Genomic DNA, 24226 nt, shown 5'->3' on the forward strand with positions numbered 1-24226 from the left:
CTGCAAAATCCAAGGCTTTCCAACTCTTTGTTCCATACCTCCTGAAAGAGGGATTTCTTAGCTGGATTCTCTCAATTCTTCTATGAAATGTGGTATTTGTAACCAATGCCAAAGAAAAGCTTTTCCTAGTGTCTCAGTTAGCAGGAGACATAAAGACATATTTTGTCTAAGCACTATGAGCCACTTCCGGATCTTATTTACAACAGCATGTATCCAAGTCAGTTAGAGAAATTATACTACGTAAAACCAGTCTCAAAGAGGTCACATTCTGGCTCTCAGTATTCAAATGACTTGTTTGAAAGAACAGGCTTATTAAACTACTTAAGGACTGTCTCCTGCTTCAAAACCAAAGACAAATCCTGATTAGAAGGGAGTAAATGAGAATTTTAAATGGCAATCTAGATAAACAACACCTGAATTCCCAGGAACTTTCTTATTTGTAAATCCAGTTGCCTTGTAATCAAGAGATCTACCTTTAAATCAGCATTGGGGCTCAGGTCTGTCAGTGGTTTTACAGCCTTTCTGTGCAGTTACAGCATTTCCAAACATACTCTGTTTTTTGGAGAGACTTACTAAGAGTTTTATCTTTATGGCTAAAAAATACCTGAATTTTATGCTCACAGAAGGTGCCAGCTCAGGAGGTTTTTCACTGTTTTGGGGTTCAGGCTATTTTACTTTAAAAGTATGTGTAGAGTAAGCAAAGCAATGGCACGAGCATCCCAATGTGGTGCTCTTCCAGTGTTATCTGAAGCTAACTTTGTACAACAGCACCCAGGGGGTGAAAGCATACATCACTGTCAGGTTTCAGTTCTGGACTGGGGTGTAGGTGTGGGAACAAATAAAAAGCAACATTATGACAGGCAGATAGCAGAACCAATGTAATGAAAATTACCTGTATTTGCACCAGGTAATTCCAGCCTATGGAATTCCTGGAAGTCACTGTGAGACAAAGACTAGATTTTGATCTCCAAATGCTTGGGATAGATGTCTCTATCTATTTCAGATATCCTTTTGAAGATTTCTATTGATATAAGCTAGTAAAAAACCAAATACCCCTCACTCACAAATATCTGCTCCTCAGCCATGCCACGTGGTCCAATCCTGTCTTTACCCAAGTTTTAGAAGTGAAAAGTATGAGCCTTACCTGGAATCTTTGCCCAGCAACAGGATTAAAGGAAATCACTGGCACTGAAATATGAACCAGGATGTCTTACACCAGGGTATCTAATAACTGTTCAAGCTGGAAGGTTAGCATCAGGCAAGAATTAGTATCTGTGTGCAATGAAAATCTTTCAGATTATTGGAACTGGCTAGTTGAGCTCAGTGTTGAGCCACAGCTGATTACCAGCTCAGTGTTTCCCAGTTCTGCAGACAGGGAGTGCAACTCAGGATCTGGACTAATGCTACTTCCTCCAACAAGGGTGTGTGCATGCAATATTCCCTGGCTCCGGGAACGGGTACTTTTCATCTGGTTATACAAAAATTCACTAACGTGTTGAAAGATGAGGAACAATTCAAAATTTATACAGATTACCTAACTGATATTCACTAGGTCAAAGCAAGAAGCTTGCAGTTACTTTACAACAATATTACTATAAAGCACAGTGTAACAGCATCACAATCAAAAGGTTATCTTGGGACATGATGACTTTTGCAAACAGTCCACTGACTAAAAGAACAGGGGTGCTCAGTTCTGTTTCTTTTTGCAGTCCTACCAGGTTAGCCACATCACTCAAGAAGCAGACGGCAAACAATACTGTGTATTGGTGAAAACTGAACACCTCCCACTCTTTATAGGTGTACCTCAGCTTGCTCCCTGATTTTTTCATATTCCATCTTCATTTTCTTCTGAACATCCTCATCAACACTGGAGTCACCTATCCTGCTGAACAAGGAAGCAGCTTCCTCTAGCAGTCTTTCCAGCAGGACTGACTGATTTAAGACATCATTCAGCAGAACCTGAGCGTGGCTCAGCTGCCACTGCTTCTCCTTTAAGCCAAGCTGCAACTCAATGTCAGGCTCCAAGGTCACACTCATGTTGTGAATCCATGTGTAAAACTCATCTTGGGCTTTCAGGTATTCATTCCAGTGCAGCCACACCCACTCAATACGGCTGTTGGGAACAGCAAGAGAGATGAGTTAGATGAAATTATGATGGGCGCAGTTGAGATTGGCAAACTCATAAAGCCTTCAGAGCAAAGGACACGGTTCTCAGCAATTTTAAGCTGCTCTGACCTCAGAGGGTCCAAATTCATTTCTCAGGGCCTCTCTGCTCTGTGGAGAAAATATGTTGTACAGGGCCTCTGTGCCTGGCCAAACTCATCATTCCCAGCCACAAGGTGGACTGGGCTGTGAAAGCAGAGAGCACTGAGGACCCACTGACCCTCTCTTCCCACACCGTTCCACAACATGCTTGTGGGACTGGGATTAGCAGTGATTGCTATCTACAATCCAGGCATCAGAGAGAGAGAGGAAGCACGTTATGAAAGTGCTGGATGAGACAATTCCCTCAATATAACAGAAAGTACGTTTGTCTTACCTGTGACAGTGAGTAATGTATATGGCTGTCTCTTCCCACAAGGCTTTAATGTCTTTCAGTTTAGACAGTATCTCATGCTTCTTATCCTCACTGATCCTGCGAAGGGCAGCATCTGCCTTCACAAGAATCAAGTCAATTTTCAAGCTGCCTTCAGGTTCCAGTGCACGTATTTTCTATAAGAAAAACAAACAGGACTGAAAGCATGAAAAGAAAGCAAGTATAAATTGACGAAACTTAAACTTTGGGTTTACCCAGGAATCCTGAAGTCTCTGCTGCAAAACTTCTCCTGAAAGGAAAGTATGAACTTTTCTTCAGATTTGTTTATTCTTAAGCATCATAAAGGACTGAAATTAATTTAAAACCATGTAGCAGTTGAAAAATATTTAACTGCAAAACCCAGGTCACTGTCTATCAAATATCTGTGGCTGTATTTCCATTGTTGTTACAGCGTTATAGCACTATGTTGCCTCATGTCAGTTGTTCTCTCCCACCTGCCAGAATGTAGAAGCAATCTCCACAGGGGCACACTGCATCATCTCAGTTTTAAAGTCTCCTATAAAAATCATGAAACATTAAAAAGGCTTCCTACTGCAAATAGAAGTTGGCTTAGAAAACAAGCCAAGAGAAATTAAGTAGTGGAATTTTCTGCCTGCTACCAAATTTTGCATTGACCCTAAATTGCTAAGTTATGAATTGGTGAAAACATGCATCTTACATCAATTGGAATGCCAGGAACTGAAAGTTAATCCATCTAATTTTACGTACACTCTTCTCCTCTACCCGGAGATGGAAAATTAGCACAAGCTCTGTACAATGCAACAGATTAATCAGGTCCCAATTTGGATGTCAGCTTTCAGCATCACTTTATCCAAACTTCTAATACGATCAGATTACCTTTTTTTGCTCCTCTTTCACAAACTCCTGGCAAGCTGTACTTTCAAGTTTGAAGGAAAAGACTTCTATAATTAGAACACTGAGAGGTTCAAAATCAGCAGGTTTTGGAAAGATTAGGCCTATGGGATTTGTTCAAAAAGATCATGACAGTTATTGCAAAGCTCAGACCAAATCACAGGCCTTTGATTTCCAGTTTCACATTCTAGGAAAAAACTGTTCTTCTGGCATGTACACAGCACATCTGCATGTGATGCTCAAACCAGTATCTGGATGAACTACCTACTATGAAAAGTGTGATTAAAAGAATCCAGGAAAGCAGGGCAAAGGGTAGGGAAGAGAACGAAAATAAATGCCATGGCTATCACCTGACAGGAAAAATTTAGGAGTAAAGCTGTATTCCAAGCTTGATATTTTTCCAACAGGTTAAAGCAAATATCAGCCAGAGAGAAAGCAGTGGCTGTACACTTTTCAAATCTGTTTCTTAAATGACTGCTATCTTTGGCTGGCATTTCATCAATGAATTAACAGAAAATAAACCACAGGAAGGAAGCATTAAAAAAAAAAGAAAAAAAAGAGAAAAAGCAAACCAGATGTAAAAATGGTAAAAATCGCTACATTTGAAAACAGCCAATAGGCAAAGCAGCAAGCACATCATGAGGACATGTGAGCTGGACAGGGAAGCCAGGCCCAGAAAGGAGGCAGGATGAGGGAGCTGGAAGCGGATAAGGTAAAGACAGGAAGAGAGGACACTTGCTACTCTTTAGAATTATGAATTCCCAAAGTCTGAATTGAAAACAATCTTCTAACATGATTTTTTGCATGTTTAAGGCCTCCTCCAAAGCCCACGGAAGTCAACAGGCTTCAGTTCAGGCCATATTAAAATCACCACAGATCTCAAAACCTTACACCTTGTTCTTTCTGCCATGAATGCACCCCTTTTGCCAAACTACCACTCTCCTACTCAAGTTTCCGTGTTTCTTGCATATTTTTTGAGACTGCAAATATCAGTTTCCCAGACAGAAGAAATGAGTGAAAATCATTTAAGAGCAGAAATAAATCTATAGACCAAGAGGAAATACTTCAGATTTTTTATAACTGACATGTAAGTCTAGCCATCATCCATCACTCCTACAAGTCTCTACATTATGAGAGAGGCAAGATCCAGTGTTCAATGAGCCACAGTTAAGGAAAAAGGCTGAAGACATGTAAGCCTCCAATGTGGATCTTTCTGGAGTTTTTAAACCTCAGAAGAGAGAGTTCAAACACGAGACGACACACAAAAAGAAAGACTTCAGGGTAATGATGAGAAAGATTTGCCATTTATTGTAAAGAACATACTAGTTTCAATTAAAGGTAATACAAGTATAAAAATAGTTTCAATGTTAATCACAGACATACCACCACCACTCCCTCATGAATGGTTAAGATGGGACAAACAAGATTGTTTCCTTCTCTGAGATTATGAGACCAAGATAACATCTAATGAAACTGAAGTTAATGAATGTGAAGTCACAGTAAGAAAGCAGGCACAATCTGCAATGGGATCTCTATGAGAAGAGTTATATAAGAGTCTAAGTAAAATCAAAAAAAAAAAAGAAAACATTTACCTTTTCATTAGACAGATTATTAAGGGGACCTGTAACCCCTTTAATCATCAGGGTTTATGGAAAAAGACAGGGGGATTACTCTAGAACTGCCCATTACCAGGACACTGCAATCTTCCTCCATCAGTGCCAGAGTCCTGGAGGAGATGGAACGCTAACATGATCTAGTTCTCTCAGACTATATGCTGGACTTCTGCAAATCACTCGTAATTGCAAGCAGCAACGCAGCTGTTTCAGATTTAAGCATGATCATAGGACAGTGTAAACATTTTAACCTGCCAAACCTGCTGCTAGTTTTCCAAATCAATCTGAAAAGCTTGGAAGCCTGTGATATCAAATTGCCATCCTCTTTTTCTACGATGTCTGTAAACATTTTGCAGATGGAAAAATTAGGGTTAATACAGATGTAAACCCATCCACACAGGACAAATATTCTAGCAAGCAGGGGCAACTAACAGTTTTCCAGCTAACACAGAGTTCACAGCAATAAATGCTGTAACAACAGTAGCAGTGACAGCCACCTCTGAAACACTACATCACTCTTCCCTTACCTCAGTCTCTCTCAATCTGGCTTCTAGGGCAGATCGAGGTCCCTTGGTGTTGTCATTGATACTCAGTCTCTCTTGGATGGCCTTCATCCACGCTTCTGCATTCTCCACACTACTGTCAAATTCATCCTGTAGCTGCTGAGTCATTGCATTTGAAGAAGCTGAAAGGATAAGAAACAGGAAAAGTAAGTAGGTTTTGGTTAAGACCTAAGCAGGAATGAATTCAAGGCAATGTAAAGAAGCAGGGGAGAAAACCTAATGATGTCGTGGGTTTCCTTTTTAACAATAATACCAAAAAATTTAGCAGTATCACAATTCAGTCGAGCACAGAGAAAACACAGACACTGCAGCTTTCCCAAATGAAAATATACCAGGAAACAAAAAGAAGGTAGAGAACTGTGGGAGGCTCCACTACAGTAAACAGATTTAATTCAAGGCTTTCAAATGAGATTAATCTGGTGTTTGTGGTATATTCCAGATTGGCTACACCAATCACAAACACTTAATGTTTCTTCCCAGAGTCTAGTCAGTGCAAATTCTCCCTATGCCCTTCCAGGCGCATGTACTGAGCACCTAATACCAGACTAGCAAAGCAATTCAGCACATGCTTAACTTAAAGGTATATAAACCTTTAAAGCTGGTGAGATCAGGATCAGATGCTTAGGCCCTCAGTTAACTGGTTCTGCTGAGACCACACACAGGTTATCTGAATGCAAATGCAGCGAGTCTGGGACACATAGACAACAAGAACCGGCCAGCAACTGCCAAAACCAACCACTCACAAACTGTCACATGGGAATATCAGCACTGATGGACTCTTTCTTTTGCCACCTCTTTCATTCTATACCAAGACACAAGCTTTTCATTTTCCCCTCCCTCTCTTGTTGCCCCTTCCCAGTCAGCAGGAGGGTATAATGCTCTGTTGCTCTGCTTTTGTGCATTCTCTCTTTAGAACATAAGCCCTCTGTTGCCCAAATGGCCTCCTTTGTGAGTGTACAATAGAAGACAGCCATCCTATGCACACCCTTAGGAACTACCACACCAAACTAATAAGGATGAACCATAACAAAGCCCCCTGTAGGTCAGCTCCACTGAAGTTAACAGGAAGATAGCCATTGATATTAAGTGGGTTTGAATCACATCCTACAAATACCACCAGCCAACCCATCAGTGTCTCTTGTAAATTATTCTTCCTCTTTTTTATTCATGACTAAAACATTTTTTTGCAGCACAAAGTCTGAGACTTAATTACTGAACCCAAGTTTGTTGTGCAGAATTCAGTTCCACAGCAGCCCCCTCAGTTTCTATGAAACTTATTCATGTGGAATAAAGAGCTCAGTGAGATAGGCAGAACACAGCTCTTGGCAAATCTAGACCACTGGTGTTTTGTAACCACTTTAACTCTTGGCAGCTTAGACTTTACAAGGGAGAGCCATCCTTCTTCTGCCCACTTCCCACCATCCTGCCAATGTTCCTGTTCATAAGTTAAAAGGATTCATGCAATATTAATGTCCATCCCCTATAGCTCCCAGTGCATTATTTTCCACATTAGACCAGAGGAAACAAGGTATTAGTGTTCACAACACTGATATCTGGCAACAGAAGGAATTTAAATTATTGCTTCCCAGCCACCAGCAGGCTTTATGCACAACAGATCCTAGAACAGAGCAAGAGAACTGCACCTACAGAGCAGCTACTGCACTACCCACAAAAATTACTGGAGCAAAGGACAGGTCAGACCTCCATGCACAGACAAGCTCATCTGCATGGAAGAGCAAATTCCTCCCCAGCTGAGAGACCACAGTATCACACATTATCACAGTATGCTAGAGATTGGAAGGGACCGCAAAAGATCATCTAGTCCAATCCCCCTGCTGAGCAGGAACACCTAGATAATGTTACACAGGAATGTGTCCAGGTGGGTTTTGAATGTCTCCAGGGAAGGAGACTCCACAACCTCCCTGGGCAGCCTGTTCCAGTGTTCCGTCACCCTCACTGAGAAGAAGTTTCTTCTCAAGTTTAAGTGGAACCTCTTGTGTTCCAGTTTGTACCCATTACCCCTTGTCCTATCATTGTTTGCCACTGAGTAGAGCCTGGCTCCATCCTCGTGACACTCCCCTTTTATATATTTATATACACTAATAAGGTCACCCCTCAGTCTCCTCTTCTCCAAACTATAGAGACCCAGCTCCCTCAGTCTTTCCTCATAAGGGAGATGCTTCACTCCCTTAATCATCTTCGTTGCCCTGCGCTGGACTCTCTCCAGCAGCTCCCTGTCCTTCTTGAACTGAGGGGCCCAGAACTGGACACAATAATCCAGATGGGGTCTCACCAGGGCAGAGTAGAGGGGAAGGAGGACCTCTCTCGACCTACTAACCACCCCCCTTCTAATACACCCCAGGATGCCATTGGCCTTCTTGGCCACAAGGGCACAGTGTTGGCTCATGGTCATCCTGTCATCCACTAGGACCCCCAGGTCCCTCTCCCCTACACTGCTCTCTAACAGGTCGCTTCCCAACCTATACTGGAACCTGGGGTTGTTCCTGCCCAGATGCAGGACTCTACACTTTCCCTTGTTATATTTCATCAAGTTATTCCCTGCCCAACTCTCCAGCCTGTCCAGGTCTCGCTGGATGGCAGCACAGCCTTCTGGTGTGTCAGCCACTCCTCCCAGCTTAGTGTCATCAGCAAACTTGCTGATAGTACACTCAATTCCCTCATCTAAATCATTGATGAATATATTAAATAATATTGGTCCCAGTACTGACCCTTGAGGCACTCCACTAGTTACAGGCCTCCAACTAGACTCAGCCTCATAGACTACAACTCTCTGGCTTCTCTCCTTCAGCCAGTTCGCAGTCCACCTCACTACCTGATCATCCAGACCACACTTCCTCAATTTAGCTGTGAGGATGCTGTGGGAGACTATGTCAAATGCTTTGCTGAAGTCAAGGTAGACCACATCCACCGCTCTGCCATCATTCATCCACCGTGTTATTTCCTCATAAAAGGCTAAGAGATTGGTCAAACATGATTTCCCCCTGGTGAAGCCATGTTGACTGCCCCTCATGACCCTCTTATCCTTGATATGCCTTAAGATGGCACCAACGATAAGGTGTTCCATCACTTTCCCAGGGATGGAGGTGAGGCTGACCGGTCTATAGTTACCCGGGTCCTCCTTCTTGCCCTTTTTGAAGACTGGAGTGACATTTGCTTTCCTCCAGTCCTCAGGCACCTCTCCCGTTTCCCAAGACTTGGTAAAGATGATGGAGAGTGGTCTAGCGATGACTTCCGCCAGTTCCCTCAGCACCCGCGGGTGCATCCCACCTGGACCCATGGATTTATGGATGTCCAGATTGCTCAACTGGTCCCTAACCCATTCCTCATCGACTAAGGCAAACCGCTCCGTCGACCTGACTTCATCTAAGGTCTCAGGGGTACAGGGCTCTTCAGGACTGCCTGCAGCAGAGTAGACAGAGACAAAGAAGGCATTCAGTAACTCTGCCATCTCTGTATCTTCTGTCACCAGGGCACCCATCCCGTTCATCAGTGGGCCTACATTGCCTCTGGTGTTAATCTGCCATATATTTGAAAAAGCTCTTTTTGCTGTCCTTGACCCTTCTCGCCAGGTTTAATTCTAAGGAGGCCTTAGTCCTCCTAGCTGCCTTCCTACATCCTCTAGCAGCAGCCTTATATTCCTCCCAAGTGGCCAGCCCCTCCTTCCATGACCTGTAAACTCTCCTCTTCCACTTGAGCATACCCAGCAATTCCCTATTTAGCCATGCAGGTCTCTTGGCCCTCTTCCTTGACTTCCTACGTGTCGGGATGCTCCGATCTTGAGCGAGGAAGAAGCAATCCTTGAATGTCAACCAACTACTGTGGGCCCCTTTACCTTCAAGCAGCCTTGCCCATGGGATTTCCCCTAGCAATTGCTTGAAAAGGCCAAAGTTTGCCCTGCTAAAGTCCAGGGTTGCAATTCTACTTGGTATTCTACTAGTCCTACCACACAAGATCCTGAACTTCACCATCTCGTGGTCGCTGCAACCAAGGCAGCCCTCAACCCTTACTGCTTCAAGCAGATCCTCCTTGTTAGTGAGGATGAGATCCAGCAGCGCTCCTCTCCTGGTCGGCTCATCCACCATTTGCAGGAGGAAGTTATCATCCATACACTGGAGGAACCTCCTGGACTGCGGCTGGGTTGCCGAGTGGTCCTTCCAGCAAACATCAGGGAAGTTAAAATCCCCCATGACGACCACGGCCTGTGACTGTGAGGCCACTCTCAGCTGCCTGTAGAAGGCCTTGTCAACTTCCTCACCCTGATCCGGTGGTCTGTAACAGACACCTACAACAGTATCCCCCCTGCCAGCCTGCCCCTTAATTCTCACCCACAGACTCTCAACTCGCTCGTCATCTGTCCCTGGACAGAACTCGGTGCATTGTAGTTGCTCCCGTACATAAAGAGCGACCCCACCACCCCTCCTGGCTGGCCTGTCTTTCCTGAAAAGGACATAGCCCTCCATGACTATATTCCAGTCATGTGAGCTGTCCCACCACGTCTCTGTAATTGCCACCAGATCATAGTCTCCTGACTTAACACAGGTTTCCAACTCCTCCTGCTTATTTCCCATGCTGCGCGCTTTGGTGTACAGACATTCCAGGGAGCGAGCTGAGCACACCGATTTCACCCTAGGATTATAGGAGGCCTCCCAGTCTTCATTAATTCTGGAGCGCTGCCCCACTGGGGCAAGCCCAGCTACACCCCCATCCCCCTTCGAATCTAGTTTAAAGCTTTCCAAATGAGCCCTGCTAATTCGTGCCCCAGCATCCTTTTGCCTCTGTGAGACAAACCTTTCTCACTTGTCATTGTCCAGACTGGTGCCCTATAAAACCAGCTGTTATCAAAGAATCCAAAGCCCTGCCTGTAGCACCAGTCTCGAAGCCAATTGTTCATGAACTGAATCTTCCCATTCCTTCCCACATCATCAGTGAAAGATGGAAGGAGTGAAGAGAAGATCACTTGAGCTCCAGACTCTTTGACCATCCGCCCCAAGGCCCTGTAGTCTTTCTTCATCCCCCTCAGACTGCGGGAAGCAGCTTCCTCCCCACCTGTCTGGAAGACCAGCAGCGGGTAGTAGTCTGTCGGGTGCACCAGGGTGGGGAGCGCCCTGGTGATATCCCTGATCCGGGCTCCAGGCAGACTACACACTTCCCTATGATGAGGGTCAACTCTGCATATCGGGCCCTCTGTTCCTGTCAGAAGGGAATCCCCTACTACAATGACCCTTCTTTCTTTCTTAACAGAGGCAGTCTTAAGTTGCAAAGTCGACCCCCTTTTCCTATGTGGCCTTGTGGGTTGGCCTTGCCCCACATTCTCACCTACCTCTCCTTCAAGATCCAGGGCCTCAAACCTATTACGGAGGGACACCTGGGGAAGCAGGGCAGGAAGGGGGGAGGGTTTCCCACGACGTCGAACTGGAACTCGCTTCCAACCCTCGTTGTCTTTTTGGTCCCCTACCTCTGCACAACAGCTACAGGGCAGGGGCTGTCTTGGGCCATCTCCCTCTGTGTGAGAAGGCAAGGGGTACTTCCTCTTTTGGGGGGTATCTCCCTGGAACCGTTCCGACTGGCACGCCAGGGAGTTACTCCACCAGTCGATCTCCCTTTCACACTCCCTGATGGTCCTCAGTGTCTCAACCTCCTCTGTAAGTCTTGCCACCAGGCTAGGCAGATCTTCTACCTGTTCACACCTCACGCAGGTGGAATGCTGTCCTCCCTCCCCCGGCAGCAGCAGGCTCTGGCACTCCCTGCACCCAGAGACCTGAACAGCCACGGTTTGGGACGGGGTCTCTGTCTGAGTTGCTGCCATCTTCTTACTGCAAGCTCTCTTTCTGGAGGCGACCATATTGGTCCGCAGTCTGGGACACCAGCAACAGGGTCAGCAACACGTCCGGCTTGCTCCTCCCTGCGCCCAGTGGGCAGTGACACAGCGCTGCCCTCTCAGAGGCTCTTTCAAGGCAAGCAGCAGGGGGGTCGTCACCGTCACCGTGGGAACGCCCCCCGCCACGTGAGCCTCTCTCTCGCAAGGGCTGCTGTGGCTTCGGGGATCGGGAGATGTCGGGAATCGCGATGTCTCTGCGCTATCCCCTCTGATTTTCCTAATCTCCGTTGACCCTCGCGGTCGCTGAAGCGTGCCGGCTGTGGCTCTAGCTAGGCTAGCTCCGATCAGCTGACTGAATGACTGAGAGATGTCAGCTTTAACTCGTAGATCCTGGAGTTCAAGACCCTCAGGACAGTGAGAAGGGCATGCAGCAAGCTCACTTATGGCCCTGGTCTTCAAGAGAGCAGACTTCGGTCTCTTTGGGAACCTGCTCAGTAAAGTTCCATGGGATAAAGCCCTAGAAAGCAGAGAGGGCCAAGAATGCTGGCTGATATTCAAAGATTATCTGCTCCAAGCTCAGAAGTGTTGTTTCCCAACAGGAAGGAAATTGGGCAAGAGGGTCAGGAGTCCTCCATGGATGGATAAGGAACTGCAGAGAAAACTCAGAACGAAAGAAGCTTATAGGAGGTGGAAGCAAGTACAGGTGACCTGAGAAGAATACATGGACCTTGTCTGGTAAGCTAAGGATCAGGTCAGGAAAGCTAAGGCCCAGTTAGAACTGTCAGCCCAGAGATGTCAAATACAACAGGAAAGGCTTCTATGGGTATGTCACGAACAAAAGATATACCTAGACTAGGGATAATGTGGGCCCTTGCTGGAAGGAAATGGGAGAACTGGCTACCCTGGATTTGGAGAAGGCTGAGGTTCTCAATGACTTCTTTGCCTCAGACTTCACTGGCAAGTGCTCTGACCACGCCACTCAAGTCTTCAACGATAAATGCAGGGACTGGGAGAATGAAGACCTCAAGCCCACTGCAGGAAAGGATCAGGTTCAAGATCAACTTAAAAAGCTGAATGTACACAAGTACATGGGACCTGATGGAATCCATCTGTGGGTCCTGAAGGAGCTGGTGGATGAATTTGCTAATCCACTGCCCATCATATTACAAAAATCATGGCAGTCAGGTGAAGTTCCCAATGAATGGAAAAAGGGAAATATAATCCCCATTTTCAAGAAGGGGAAAATGGAAGACCCAGGGAACTACAGACCAGTCAGTCTCACCTCTGTGCCTGGCAAAATCTTGGCGCAGATTCTCCTGGAAGGCATGCTAGGGCACATGCAAAACAATGAGGTGCTTGGTGACAGCCAGCATGGCTTCGCTAAGGGGAAATGCTGCCTGACCAATTTGGTGGCCTTCTATGATGGGGCTATGGAACTGATGGACAGGGGTAGAGCAGTTGATGTCATCTACCTGGAATTGTGCAAAGCATTCAACACTGTCCCACCGGACATCCTTGTCTCTAAATTGGGGTGACGTAAATTTGATGGATGGACTACCTCGTGGATAAAGAATTGTCCGAATGGCCACACAGAGCATTGTAGTCAATGGCTCAATGTCCAAGTGGAGATGGGTAACGAGTGGTGTCCCTCAGGGATTGGTTCTGGGATGGATCCTGCTCAACAGAAAGCCAACCGTATCTTGGGCTGCATCAAAAGGAGCGTGACCAGCAGGTCGAAGGAGGTGATCCTGCCACTCAACTGTGCTCTTGTGACACCTCACTTTGAGTATTGTGTGCAGTTCTGGTGTCCTCAACATAAAAAGGACATGCAACTGTTGGAACAAGTCCAGAGGAGGGCCACGAGGATGATCAGGGGACTGGAGCATCTCCCGTATGAAGATAGGCTGAGAAAGTTGGGGCTGTTCAGCCTGGAGAAGAGAAAGCTGTGTGGAGACCTCATAGCAGCCTTCCAGTATCTGAAGGGGGCCTACAAGGATGCCGAAGAAGAACTCTTCATCAGGGACTGTAGTGATAGGACAAGGGATAATGGGTTAAAACTTAAACAGGGGAAGTTTACATTGGATATAAGGAAGAAGCTCTTTACTGTGAAGGTGGTGAGGCACTGGAACAGGTTGCCCAAAGAACCAGTGAATGCTCCATCTCTGGCTGTGTTCAAGGCCAGGATGGACAGAGCTTTGGGTGACATTGTCTAGTGCGAGACATCCCTGCCCATGGCAGGGGTGTTGGAACTAGATGACCTTAAGGTCCATTCCAATCAAAACCATTCTATGGTTCTATGATTCAGAGCTAGAGGGCAGTTTTATAAACATGACCTCAAACAGATTAAAGAACAGGAGGTACTGGATTTAGTGAGGGTGGCGGGGTGGCCTAGCACAGCTACTCCCTCTTTCAGTTATAAAAAAATATGACAGCATAATTAAAATCATTGACTTACACCACAAGAGTTCTAAGGATGAAGCCAGCTAAAGGAGTAATGTTATTCCCAGCGGATTGCCAGATAGCTGCCTCCTTCTCTAACTATGACTGATCTAGAACTGGCGTTCCTGAACTATAATAATCCAACCCTCAGAAAAGAACACATATCTCTCTGTAGCTGACTGATCAACTTGTTTTCACATTAACATTCCCATTATATCTGGCAGCTGTAGAGGGACTGTCCCCTAAAACTTTTATTGTTACCTACAAACATACATTTCTAGGCAAATAGTTTCTGAATGCACAAGTGCAAGATGTGGCAATTCCAGTTATGCCATTGAGAAACAAAAACTGATAGTACATTTGCTGGATAGATTCTGATGAGGAGTGGCATTCACTTCCTAGAAGAGTTTTCTATTCATGGCAACATCTATATCATATTTAAAATGGGCTTCAGGACTCCAGTCATGGAACAGCCAATACAGAACAGTACGATATCCCAGTCTTACTTCTTACAAAAGTTAAAGAGCAATCAGACATGGTTAAGAAGCAGTGGAAAACATACTGTCATCTAACAGAAGAAAACCTCACTCTAACTGCCCGCATGCTGGTCTCCTCGGAGCACAAGGATTTTCTGTCTAAAATCCACAGATACGCAGACCCCCATCCCCCGCACAGGCTTTCTATGTAAGCAGTCAACTCAGGAAATCATGAAAAATGTTATTTCAATGTTAAGAACACCAGTTTGCAAAGGAAGAGAAACTTTTTGCTATTCCAAATGCCTGCATAACATAACTAACTGATTCTGATCCAGTAATTCCTTCCTCTAGCACCATAAAGATGATTACATTTAGCATGAAACAAAAGCCCAGGCAGATTTCACAGTTGTTATGACCTGCAATATCTGACATAGATTTGGGCTGTCTCTTGAGACCAACTGTGTCCTGTCTTCTCTCTTTCCTCTACACTGGGCAGCAAGACGCTGTCTGAAGCAATCAGCTATAGTGGCCCCAAGTCTTTTGTTCTGTAACCCGCTCACCCTTTCCCGGAATTAAAAGCATGGGTTATGTCTGCAAGAAAAAAGCTTGGTTTACGGTGTATTCATTGCTTGGTAGAAAGAACAGCTGCTGACTACCTGAAATTTTGCAATATCTGTACTTTCTCTGCAAACGCTCCTAAAACTGGGATGAATGGTTACTGGATAAATGTTAATTAATCAACAGTATTTACCCCATTTCTGCTGCATCATCAGGACTAAATAATTGAGCAGTACCTCTGGACATGAAATACAGGGCTCTGATCAGTACAAGAAATACAAAAGAGACACAGCAGCTTCTGGATCAGACCTGTTCAGCTCTGCAAACCCAGCATTCACAGACCAGTGTGCAACAGCAGCAGACCTTAGTGCCACATGTACTGTGGTGCTGCCCCAGGAGGCAGGCTCAGTTGCTAGGACCACTGTGCCAGGGAAAGCCTCCCTTTAATTGCAGGTGCAATTTGTACAGATTTATTTTTGTCACAGTAATTTTCAAACACATGTAGCTGTTCAAAATAGCTTGTCATTTTAATGCCACTTGGATCAGTGTATTAATTCATACCATGGAAGACATATTTATGCTGCAGAAAACATTTAGCATCTTTATACATGTTACTAAATGAAAGTAATAACTATATATAAGAAATTCTGGCACAGATAATGAGATGCTAAGTAAACCCGAGTTTTATTTGTCCAGATGCAGTAACACTGCTACTTAGTAGACGTAAGGAAGAAGCATATTTCAGGGTGCTGAATGTATCTGACCCAGGACAGCTCCTGCAGCATGTCCAGAGGTTATGAAAAACATGTTTCAGGAACAGGAAAAAGTAAGATACAGATTAGCTCCAAAATCCTTTAGCTGAACCGTTTCCACAACACTAGTCTTCCTACCTTCTCTGCATCAGCCTCTGTGGCCCCCAAAACACTGGTTACTATGCACAAGACATCCATACCTTTGGAAAAGGGGAAGATGAACTCCTCTGGTAACACACTCTTGTCTCGAGTCAGTATCACCCCTCTCACCCTCCCTCAGCCAGGCACAAAGCCAGTTAGCATGGAGGGAAGTCAGGACTGTAACCTACCCACTGTTCCCTGAGAAGAGGCAGCTGGCAGGGTGCTGGGGCACACATGCTGTCCCCCTAGCTTGCCCACAGGTTGAATACCCCAACATGAATTAACAAGATCCAAAGCAACAGCAAGCTGGGGTTTGCTTATAAAATCTGCTCATCTCATGAGCTGTGCTCCATTTGTGTTGGTCTGGGATGAAGAGAAGAGACAGAGGCAGCCTTGTATCAACTGTGGTCTTGGAACCATCTTGCTGAAAGAATGGATAAATTAATTAGCTGACTGCTCTGCATTATAGTTCTTGGAATCACCACATAGGAACAGTGCCATTGAGGGACCTGGAGATGTCCAAGTCTCCACAGCAGTCCCTGACACAGCGAAAGGCACAGGTGACCCTCCATGAGATCCACCCAGCACTCACAGGGCCAAATTCATCTGAGTGCTTCTGCCATAAGTATATCTACTTCAGCAATCTTTCTAGTGCATCTAATAACTCTCATGAGGGGATTGTGAGACTTCCTTATTTAATATTTCTAATGCAGTACTGAGAGCTTTTGAAGTTACTCTGCAAAAGTGGTGTCTTTTTGTTGGGATTATCTTATTGCTTTGCAGTATTTCCTAACATACTAATTTCTCACTGCCAAGTCATGTGACTTTTTACAAACAAACAAAACCAACAAACTTCTCAAAATGTTTCTCACAACCACTCCCATTTTACACATTCTTTTAAACCCTACATAAATAGAACACAGGCTTTTAAATGGTTTCAGTATGTCTTGGATTCCTATATTCTTGTACTACTTGAGAAGTCTCCAGTACCCAGTTCTTACAAAAATAACAGTACAAAAATGCTCCAGGTAATTCAAATCACTCACCATTAGGGAGACCGTTTTACAATTACTGAAATACTGTAAACTTTTCATAACCTTTTCCATTTGGTTCTGGATTGAACGTAGGGTCAAAAAAAAACCTCCAAAACCAAACAGAAAAAAAAAAACAACAAAACAAAAACACAAAACCTTATTGGACTGTGTCAAATTTTGTACAAATGCATGAGTGTGGGAGCAATTTTGGTTCTGGGAATTGTATCTGGGATAATTCAATGACTTTTCAGCTTCCCTGGATACTGTAAAGACAGCTCCGAGAAGCAGCGCTGAGAGCTCTGACTCATCTACTTCAGGCTGAAGTGGAAGGTCAGTAGCTAGCACAGATCACAGGCGAAGCACTGACTGTCGTCTTTCCAAAGCTGCATTATTCGTAGCTGATGCTTTACCAGTTGAGGGACTGAAAGCCTCCAGCTTAGCCACACCCATGTACAGCTGAGTTAAACTGCCAGAGTAGCTGCAGAAACCCTCAAGCTTTCAAATAAAAACTGTAATTACTTCCAGCATAGTCTTTTAGAGGCTCAAAACAGTAATCCTATCACTTTGGCCATCTTCCAACACAGCCTTTTCCTGTGTTATTTGCCGTGAATGTTTATGACAGTCAGCAATTGTTTGTCCTAATTAATGAGCTGGAAAATAAATAGTTTTTTTGAGTAAACACATGCATATCCTAGTTACAAGCATTCCCCTTAACCAAGGAATGCCAACATCATGAGTACACACAGCACTCATACATATAACCATTTCCTTTCCCTTGCTAAACAATCCATAGGAAGCCTATGGCTAATGCAAAACATTCTACCACAACATGATTACACCTGACAATTTTCTATTTGATTAAAAAATAAAAATTAAAAAAAAAAAAAAAACCAAAACAAACACCATGTTCTGTGCAGAGACTGACTATAAAAAAAAAAAAATGTTTGTTTTTTGTTTTTTTTCAGCTGTTTGTTTAAAGATAACTCCAGACTCTGGTGAGAGCTGCTGCAAACGGGGTATCTTTTTGCTTTCTAGGACTGCTGTGGAAAAAACAGAATTCCCAGGTCCCAAAAGTAATTTCCTAAAAAAAGGGATTGAAAATTTATAATAGTTCTATACTTGAATGGAATCATCATGTGCAAGTGAAGCAGAGTTGGGTTTTGGGTCTGTCTTCCCTTTTAGTATCATGATTGACAATCAGTAGCTCTGACCACAGCAGGTTGGTTTGTTTCAATTGTCAAGCCATTTGGAAGTAAAAAGTGTAGGTGAGAAGTCTTAGTTACAAATGGCTCCCCACTCCATATACTCCATACTCTCCCCCCACATACATTTTTGTATTTCAAGGTCACTCTGGGAGTTGGTCCAGGTTGATCTACCATGATTAGTAAATTGCAGTTAGATAAGTAAAATGCCATCTCACTCTACCCTCTTTATAGATAACACTTCACATTCAGAGGGACTTTGTTTCTTGCCTCTAGACAATAATGAAATACTTGAAAGGACAAGAACAGAATCATTCAGTTAATAAACACTACAGAGAGTGATTTTCAACCTTTTCTAATATGCTTCCCTTCAAGCATCTCTACACAGATGCAGATCACTGTTTAGTGACTTTGAACTTAATGGCAAGAGGCTTGACTTCTCTAGTTACTGGAAAATCACAAGTTAAACACCTCTGTCCTACAACTTCCGCAGAGATTCTTCTGATTCAGAGAAACTGCTTCAGAAATTGCCCCTGAAAGGTACCTGTGAATTTACCTGCAATCTATGTCCTGTGAACTTGTCCCCAGCTGCTCAAGTAGGCCAGGTTTCAGGACTGCTCAGCTCCTAACAGCTTTACAGTCAGCCAATGAAAAAGCATTGCAAGCCAACAGCATTAGTCTCACTGTCTCTGGAGGCTAAAATGTATGTATTATCTCCCACTTGTCCTCCACAGGCTGTACAATCCCTCAGTACTGGGTGCCAGCCACAGCACAGATACACTCATTAATAAACCTCTATGGTATCTGCCTCTTGGCTAGAGATCAGTGAACGATTCAACATGAAATATACATCTGATAAATTATTCCTCTTTTGCTGGCTATACATTGTATATGGACACATACACAGTATATCTGTCAATATATGGACAATCTCATCTTCTCAAACGTGAGGTTATTCCTAGCTATTTGCCAAATATATTCTGCAAATTAGTTTTACTCTGTAGAGTATTCCCAAGTAATTCTTCTTTGTGACTCTTAACACCCCAGCTGCGCTGCTCAATTTTGGTTTGGCATCCCAACCCTTCTAAGGAATTGTCCATCTTCCTGGCTGGCTGGCAGCAGCTCTTATCTTTTGTGTGCAGTTTGTCACACAGTAACTCCCAAAGGCTATTTCCATAATCAGGATCCCAAAACATTAAGCTGGGTACAAGTATGCTTTCACAGCACCCTGTGGGGAGCAGAAGTACCCTACCATTAAAAGGATAATACCTCTGTCCCAAAGAGGTTACACACACATGTCAGAAGGGGCTCACCAATGAAAGCAAGGCATCTGTGTGTACTTAGGGGCACAGAGTGCTAAACGGAAGGGCCGTTAGACTGCAGCTGCATGTCCACTGCTCTGTGCAAGCTGTGATAGTTCCACCACCCATGTCCTCTGCCTACCCCTTAAAGCCGGAATCTCTGATCTCAGAACAAGATCCTCTAGCCCTGCTAAAGCATGCGGCCTTAGCATGGGGTCTGCAAACATGCTGGGACTCAAAAGCATGTCTCACACCACAAGGGAGTGCTGTCCTGCCAACAGCACTGAACCTCAGGCAGTCAGTGGGACACTGAGCTACGACCCCGTCATTCCCTGGGGTCAGCGCGAGAGAGGGGCACTTCCAAGCAAGGATCCATGCCAGAGGTAGGACAGCTAGCCTTCTGCAGGAATCCCATGTCCTGAAGAGGCCTACAATCATCATGTGGGTGCTCAGGGCTGCAGGATGTCAATCTACCTCCAAATGTGCATCCTCTCCTCTTCCACATCAGTGTTTCCACATTTGGATCTTGTTTTTTTTTGACCATACAGATTTTTTGCCCCCTTATGAAACCAGTGTTAAAATTTTATTTGATGATCAGTCAAACGCCACTGACTGATTGAGCAACTGTGTGCAACATGGGAGCACTAAGCATAAAGCTTTTAAACTAGTAAACCTTTTAAGTCAAGGATTTACTACACATATTTGCTAGAAATAAAGTCATTTGAAAGTACTTCACAAGTATACTCTAAGAGCACAGTATCTTTTGTTCCCTTTAGAAGCACATTCTTTCAAAACATTATCACTAGGATGAGGATATATTATATGGTAAATGTGAGACTCATTTGAATTTAAAGAAAAGTAGTTACCATGTAGGACAACACTAAACTTAAATACTGAAGTTGTTGATTAAAATAAGAGTTATTTTCAGGGACCAAAGCACATGTTTATAGAAAAAAACATTTCAATTCGTATGGAATAGGAAGATACATTTTATAAAGAAAGAAAAATGACCACTGCAAGAGCTACACTTGAAATGTTGCCAAAAACATACACCAGGGTAAGTACAGCTACACCTAAAGAGCTAGCACTCTGAACATGATTTAAAGTAATTGCATTAAGCTGATATTGCCAGGCTTCATATTGCCAATGACACTGGTTTGTGTTGAAACAAAACCATGAGTGAACAGGGCCTGTCTGTGTCTTAAGCAAAATGCGCTACTGAAACTGACTACAGCCTCATCCCCAAGCTCAGAAACAAAGTAGACCACTACAAAATGGTGGATATAAATTAATTTTGAATGGCTGAGAACTTTTCTGGAATTGAATAAAACAGGCTGCTTTCTTGTGACTCATTTTTGCCTGAACTATTGAAGTTTGCATGCTTTCATCATCCTCCCACTGTGCGTGCTTGCCAGCACTGTGGTTTAAAGAGCAAGGTCACATCTCTGCTTTCAGCTGCAAAGAGCCCTTCTGGCAGCCACTGGAGGACGAGCACACCTCAGTTCTGCACAGAGACCAGCACAGCCACAACTCCAGTGCTCCGATATAGCCCATGATTTCACAACATAGATAAAGAAACACCTCCACGATAAAGCAGCAGTGCCTTTTAGTAGTCTCTTTGCCTGAGGACTGAAATCCTATAGTTTATAAACCTAATGGGGATTTGAACCTCCTGCTACTGAGATTAATCAAAACTAGAATGAAGAGTAAAGTGGCAGCAGGACTCAGCAGTAAGCCACATTTGTCAGCAGTCCACCTCCCCTGAGGAGGACCAGGGAGTTATTTAAAGCTGTGATCACAGATAATTACCATGCTGAGCAGCAAGAGTAAAGCCGATAGTTATTCTTCTCATTCTTGCATCATCCACTTTTAATTAACTTTTAGAAACCAAAGCTGTCTTTTATTTCTTTTTTATTTTTTTTTTTTTCTCCTGAGAATATCTGAACAGATCAGGCAGCTCAGCTCTATTTAGACCCCAATGGGATCTCAGGGCTTACTTCTTTTCAGCAACTTTGAAAATCCCACCCTAAATATTATAGGACATATCTCTGGGGCTGCTGCCTACCGAAAAGCTAACCAGAGATACATTTAGAGCAATAGGGTTTTATATCAGCTGAGAATTTGCACACATCTGCTGTTATACTTGACAAGCATCTCCTGACAGATGTGTCATTCCACTAATGATTCTCAAACACTTGGAAGAAGGAAAAGGTGTAAAGACAGATTCTTATAATCCAGGTAATATATAATTATTCTACAAGGAGTAATATATGTCATGGCAGAAACTCTGATCAAAAATAAAAAAATAATCTTTCCTCAGTAGTCTCCAAAGCCATCTTTTAAAGATTCCACAAATACTTTTTATATTTTAAAGGTATTTCACATCACTGGAATTTCCTCCCCCTCCCCCCTTCCACTTTGAATTTGGGCTCAGCAGGTACCTCACTAAAGGTTGACTCAGAAAACAGGAGAAGCAGGTTACCATCTTCCTCGAGTAAAATGCCTCTGAACCTGTGACAGGGGAGACCACTGCTAAACCACAGCAAAACAGGAGCCTCCAATGACCACATTTGCACCCAATGAGCAAAACACAAATGACAGTGCTTGTGCAAATTACACAGTCTACTTCGAAAAATAATACTGAATTTCTTTAATCTCCTTTTAACATAACCAAGGACCAGTTTCAGCAGTCATGTATGGGACCTTAGACCCACACTGTTTAAAAAAATTCAGGGAAGGGATCTTAGCAGTCCCTAGTCAGTGAACACTTTGGGTCTGTATAAATTGATACCATGTCAGACAGCAACACTCCCAACAGACTTTCTCTAGTAACTTCACTTGCTAACCTCTAACTTCCAGACCTTGTGGTGAGTACCACAGTGTTGATATTTTTGATTCTTTTTTCCTGCCTTATAAAAAGCAGTTCCCCAACCTGGCATGCTGCTCATAGAAGCTTATTGGCTATTATTTTGTCACAGCAGGCCCTTGCCTGGGATCCTCTCACCCTCTCAACCAGCAGGGGCAGAATGGGAGCTGAGCCATGGGCCTTCCCTGGAGACAAGTGAGTGAATGGAACCAAAAGATAGAGGCACGCTTCACAGTCACAACCACCTCACCTCATTATGAAATAAAAGTAACAAACCTTGCAAAGACCTTACCAAAATCCTGGGAATTCTGCAGAAACAGGTAGGTGAAAGTCTGTAGTGATTTCATCAAAGTTCCCAAATGGGTTTCCAGCACGGCAAGCGCAATCCAGCTTGGCCTCCACTGGGCATTAGTTATGACAGCGGTTCAGCATGGCTAGCAGCACGAGCCAGACTGGTACAAAGAGAAACCAGCAGCTTCCTCCTTACTCATGGCGGAGGCAGCACAGGATTTCCTCTCTGCCTCCTACCGCGTGGTAGAAGTGATAGAGGGGGTGGCAATCTAAAGACGTATCACCCCAGAAAAAGAAAATAAAACACCAGACCGGTATATTGGTACTGTTTGAAAGGTAGGTAAGATTTAAATAGCAATAATCCCCAGAAACTATCTAGCTCAGGTCATCACTAACAAGCTGGTTAATTCCTGTAAGGATTAATGCTTGAAATTATTATGCCTGACAGATGTTGGCTGAACAAGAATTAGTCCACAATATGCAGCACAAAACCCAGCAAGGAGCAAAAGTGCAGACAGGTACTTGTCAGAGATGAGATTTTTATAAATTATTAGCTCAACCTCTACCATAATTTTAATTTTCCTTTCTACCCACTTTAGCTTCCACTTCTTTTTTACTCTTGGCCTATAACAGGAGATTCTGTTCACACTAATATAGATTCTGCGCTTAGTTACAACAATACAACATGAAAAAGAGGTTAACCGGTATTTGTGGGAAATGCCACTGCTGCACAATATGGCTGAATGGAATATACTTTGCAAGTGTAAGCTGTCTTCAGTGATGAAGCACATGATGAATTCTCCATCCCTGATTCCCCAAAACTATTGGAAAATATAAAGCAGCATTCTCCCTCAGTTAATCACAATCCCACTGGGTATTTCTGCTGCTAGACATTCAAAGAAACTCACTGGTTTGGTCTACCCACCCACTGCCATTTGCATCATCCTAATAGTGTAAATCTAGTTAATATGCTCCAGGACCAAACCAGCAATCAGCCTAGTGTAAATCTAAAGCAAGCCAGCATGGCCAACAGTCTCTCTAGTTTTACAGCTGCTGTGTATCATAATTTCTACATTTTAGAATCACAATAAAAGTAAGAAGGTGGAGAAATCAGTGAAAACAAAATAAAAATGGGGAAAAAAAGTTTGTTCAAGTTCTACTTAGAAGTTACAGATACAAACAGGAATAAAACTATGAACCTCTCCTCCCATTTCAGAGTTGGATGGCATAAGTGAACACCATGGGGAAAAGCTGGGTATGACCAAAGATGTAATGAAAATCTAGATGGAAGAACAGCAACAGAATAGAAACTGTTGATCAAGCTAACTCTGTGAAGTTGCTAATACAGACAATTAACTGAAGACCAGTAGCCTTACATAGGCTGTGATGCCTGTGTGCAATGGAGCCAACCAAACATGGAACTTTGTCACCAGTGGTGACAAAAGAAACAAGGGACAGCAGCGGATGAATATCTTACGAGGTACCAACACTGTCACTACCTCTAGAAAGAGAACTGATACCAGCTATTTTCCAACTGTCTTGTTAGCCTTTTGCTAACATGAATAATCCTTAGAAACAATAAAAAAAAAAAAACAACTCAAAACACATCACCTTGCAGACTAAGGTATACAATTCTTGGGGGAATGCAAACTGGATAGTGGTCTATTTATCTGAAAGTCAAATCAGGATTGGTTTAGGATTGT

General features: G+C 43.7%; 1 protein-coding gene across 9 annotated transcripts in view; it reads right to left on the reverse strand.

Moving 5' to 3' along the window:
- SYNE3 (spectrin repeat containing nuclear envelope family member 3) overlaps positions 1–24226 on the reverse strand; it is a 65664-nt gene that overhangs the window by 31052 nt on the left and 10386 nt on the right. For 3 of the 9 annotated variants that reach the window (XM_062619881.1, XM_062619876.1, XM_062619878.1), the window contains exons 2-4: positions 5589–5746; positions 2540–2712; positions 1804–2113 (exon numbers count right to left, since the gene is read on the reverse strand). In XM_062619881.1, coding sequence (XP_062475865.1) covers positions 1804–2113; positions 2540–2712; positions 5589–5732 — 627 coding nt within the window. In that variant the 5' untranslated portion in view covers positions 5733–5746. Of the gene's footprint in view, positions 1–1803; positions 2114–2539; positions 2713–5588; positions 5747–18621; positions 19279–22524; positions 23635–24226 lie in introns of those variants that run through there. The other 6 variants (XM_062619874.1, XM_062619882.1, XR_009965087.1 and 3 more) reach the window with 5 other exon arrangements.

Source organism: Pezoporus occidentalis, unplaced genomic scaffold, assembly GCF_034315485.1.
Source record: "Pezoporus occidentalis ecotype Australia unplaced genomic scaffold, CSIRO_AGI_Poc_V1 ctg215, whole genome shotgun sequence".
In the NCBI taxonomy this organism is placed as follows: domain Eukaryota; kingdom Metazoa; phylum Chordata; class Aves; order Psittaciformes; family Psittacidae; genus Pezoporus; species Pezoporus occidentalis.